General features: G+C 61.6%; 1 protein-coding gene across 1 annotated transcript; it reads left to right on the top strand.

The window, feature by feature from the left end:
* Nucleotides 1–31: 31 nt before the first annotated feature.
* On the top strand, nucleotides 32–1384 carry Tsp_14065 (putative integrase core domain protein). Its single transcript, XM_003366630.1, has one exon. It carries the CDS (start codon nucleotides 32–34, stop codon nucleotides 1382–1384), a length of 1353 nt encoding a protein of 450 aa, XP_003366678.1.
* Nucleotides 1385–1679: the final 295 nt, after the last annotated feature.

The following is a 1679-nucleotide window of genomic DNA, read 5'->3' as shown; positions in this document are numbered from 1 at the left end:
GATTCCCGAAGGAGATCGAAGCGCTGAAGAGATGGGCTCCGTGCATGCCCGGATCGAGCTGGGTCCACTAATCCCCTACCTGGACTCCTCGGGAACGCTGCGGGTTGGAGGTCGGCTGGGACAGTCCAGCTTACCGTTATCCGGAAGGCACCCCGCCCTCCTCCCTATCGAACACGAGGTGACGCGAGGACTTGTCCTTCTCTGCCATCTGAGACAACTACACGCAGGAGTTTCCCAGACACTGTTCGCGCTAATGCAACGCTATTGGATTCCGCGGGGGCGAAGCCGCGTGAGGCAGGTGCTCCGTGGCTGTCTTCAATGCCGCTGGGCTACGGGGCGGCCTCCCCAACCGAAGATGGCCGACCTACCTGCATGTAGAACGACTCCGGCGCCCGCCTTTGCCCATGTAGGCATGGACTTCGCCGGGCCCTTGTTCGTCCGGGGAACTAGAAAGACCACAACGCCCCGCTACGTGTGCCTGATCACGTGTATGGTATCGCGTGCGGTGCACTTAGAGCTAGTCCCAGAGATGTCGACAGTTGGAGTGCTACAGGCTCTTCGCCGCTTCATGGCTCGACGAGGCCGGCCGGTGGTCATCCAGACGGACAACTTCCGCTCATTCCAGAGCGCGGCTGCCGAACTGCGCCGGCTATGGCAGGAGATCGATGTGGATCAAGTGCAGCGGGACCTCGCCGGACAAAGAATTCGATGGAAATTCATACCCCCAAGGGCCCCGTGGATGGGGGGCTACTGGGAACGCCTCATTCGCACTATGAAAGAGTCACTGCGGAAGGTTCTGGGGCAGGCACTGTTGGATGAGGAGGAGCTCCGAACCGTCCTGTGTGAGATCGAGGCCTGCTTCAACGCTCGACCCCTAACCCTCGTGGAGGAGGGACCAGGCGGCCCGTTACCCCTCAGTCCGTTTCAGCTGCTGACGGGTCGGGCCTACGCAGATCTCCCCGCAGTCGACGACCTGGATGCGAATTGGCACCCCCCAGGGGGGAGATCCCAGCGCTGGGAGAGCCGGTGGCGTTACCGGCAACAGTTAATCGCGAAATGGTGGAGACTATGGCGGAGCGGATATCTCGCCACCTTACTGCCGCGCCCGAAGTGGAGACGCCATGCTGAAGGCCCCCAGCCGAACGACCTCGTCCTGATATTGGAGGACCACGTCCCGCGTGGGCGATGCCCCCTCGGCGTGGTGACGGAGCTTCTCCCAGGCAGCGACGGCGTAGCCCGAGCAGCACGACTCCGGACCTCGACCGCTGAGGTCACGAGACCAGTTGCCAAGCTGGTGGTGCTGGAGCCAGCCAGGGTTAGTGATGGGAGAGTGACTCTCCCATCCGGGGGGGAGGATGTTCCGGACGGAACAACACCGACCTAGTCGGTGTGACCTGGCCAAGGGCTGGTGCCCAGAAGTCGCGGGTAGGCCAAGAACAATACCCGCGCATTCGCCGGCCAGATCGCTATCTGGGCTTCTGGCGGCTCTGAGTCGGGGTCAGAGAGGCCCCCCTGCTGCGTCTCGATCTATCGTCGTTCGCGAGACAATGGCGAGTGCGCCATAGCGGCGACGGCAGTCAGATCAAAGGGTCGTGGAAAATGGCCATCATGACGTGACCATTAATGGAATTAGCGCAGATCATGAGATCCGACTCATGACTACATAACTTGCAGACTGA

This window comes from Trichinella spiralis (genome assembly GCF_000181795.1).
Source record: "Trichinella spiralis strain ISS 195 chromosome Unknown Scfld5688, whole genome shotgun sequence".
NCBI classification, from domain to species: Eukaryota; Metazoa; Nematoda; class Enoplea; order Trichinellida; family Trichinellidae; genus Trichinella; species Trichinella spiralis.
The sequence above is the reverse complement of the archived record's forward strand: the minus strand, read 5'-3'. Positions and strand labels throughout refer to the sequence as shown.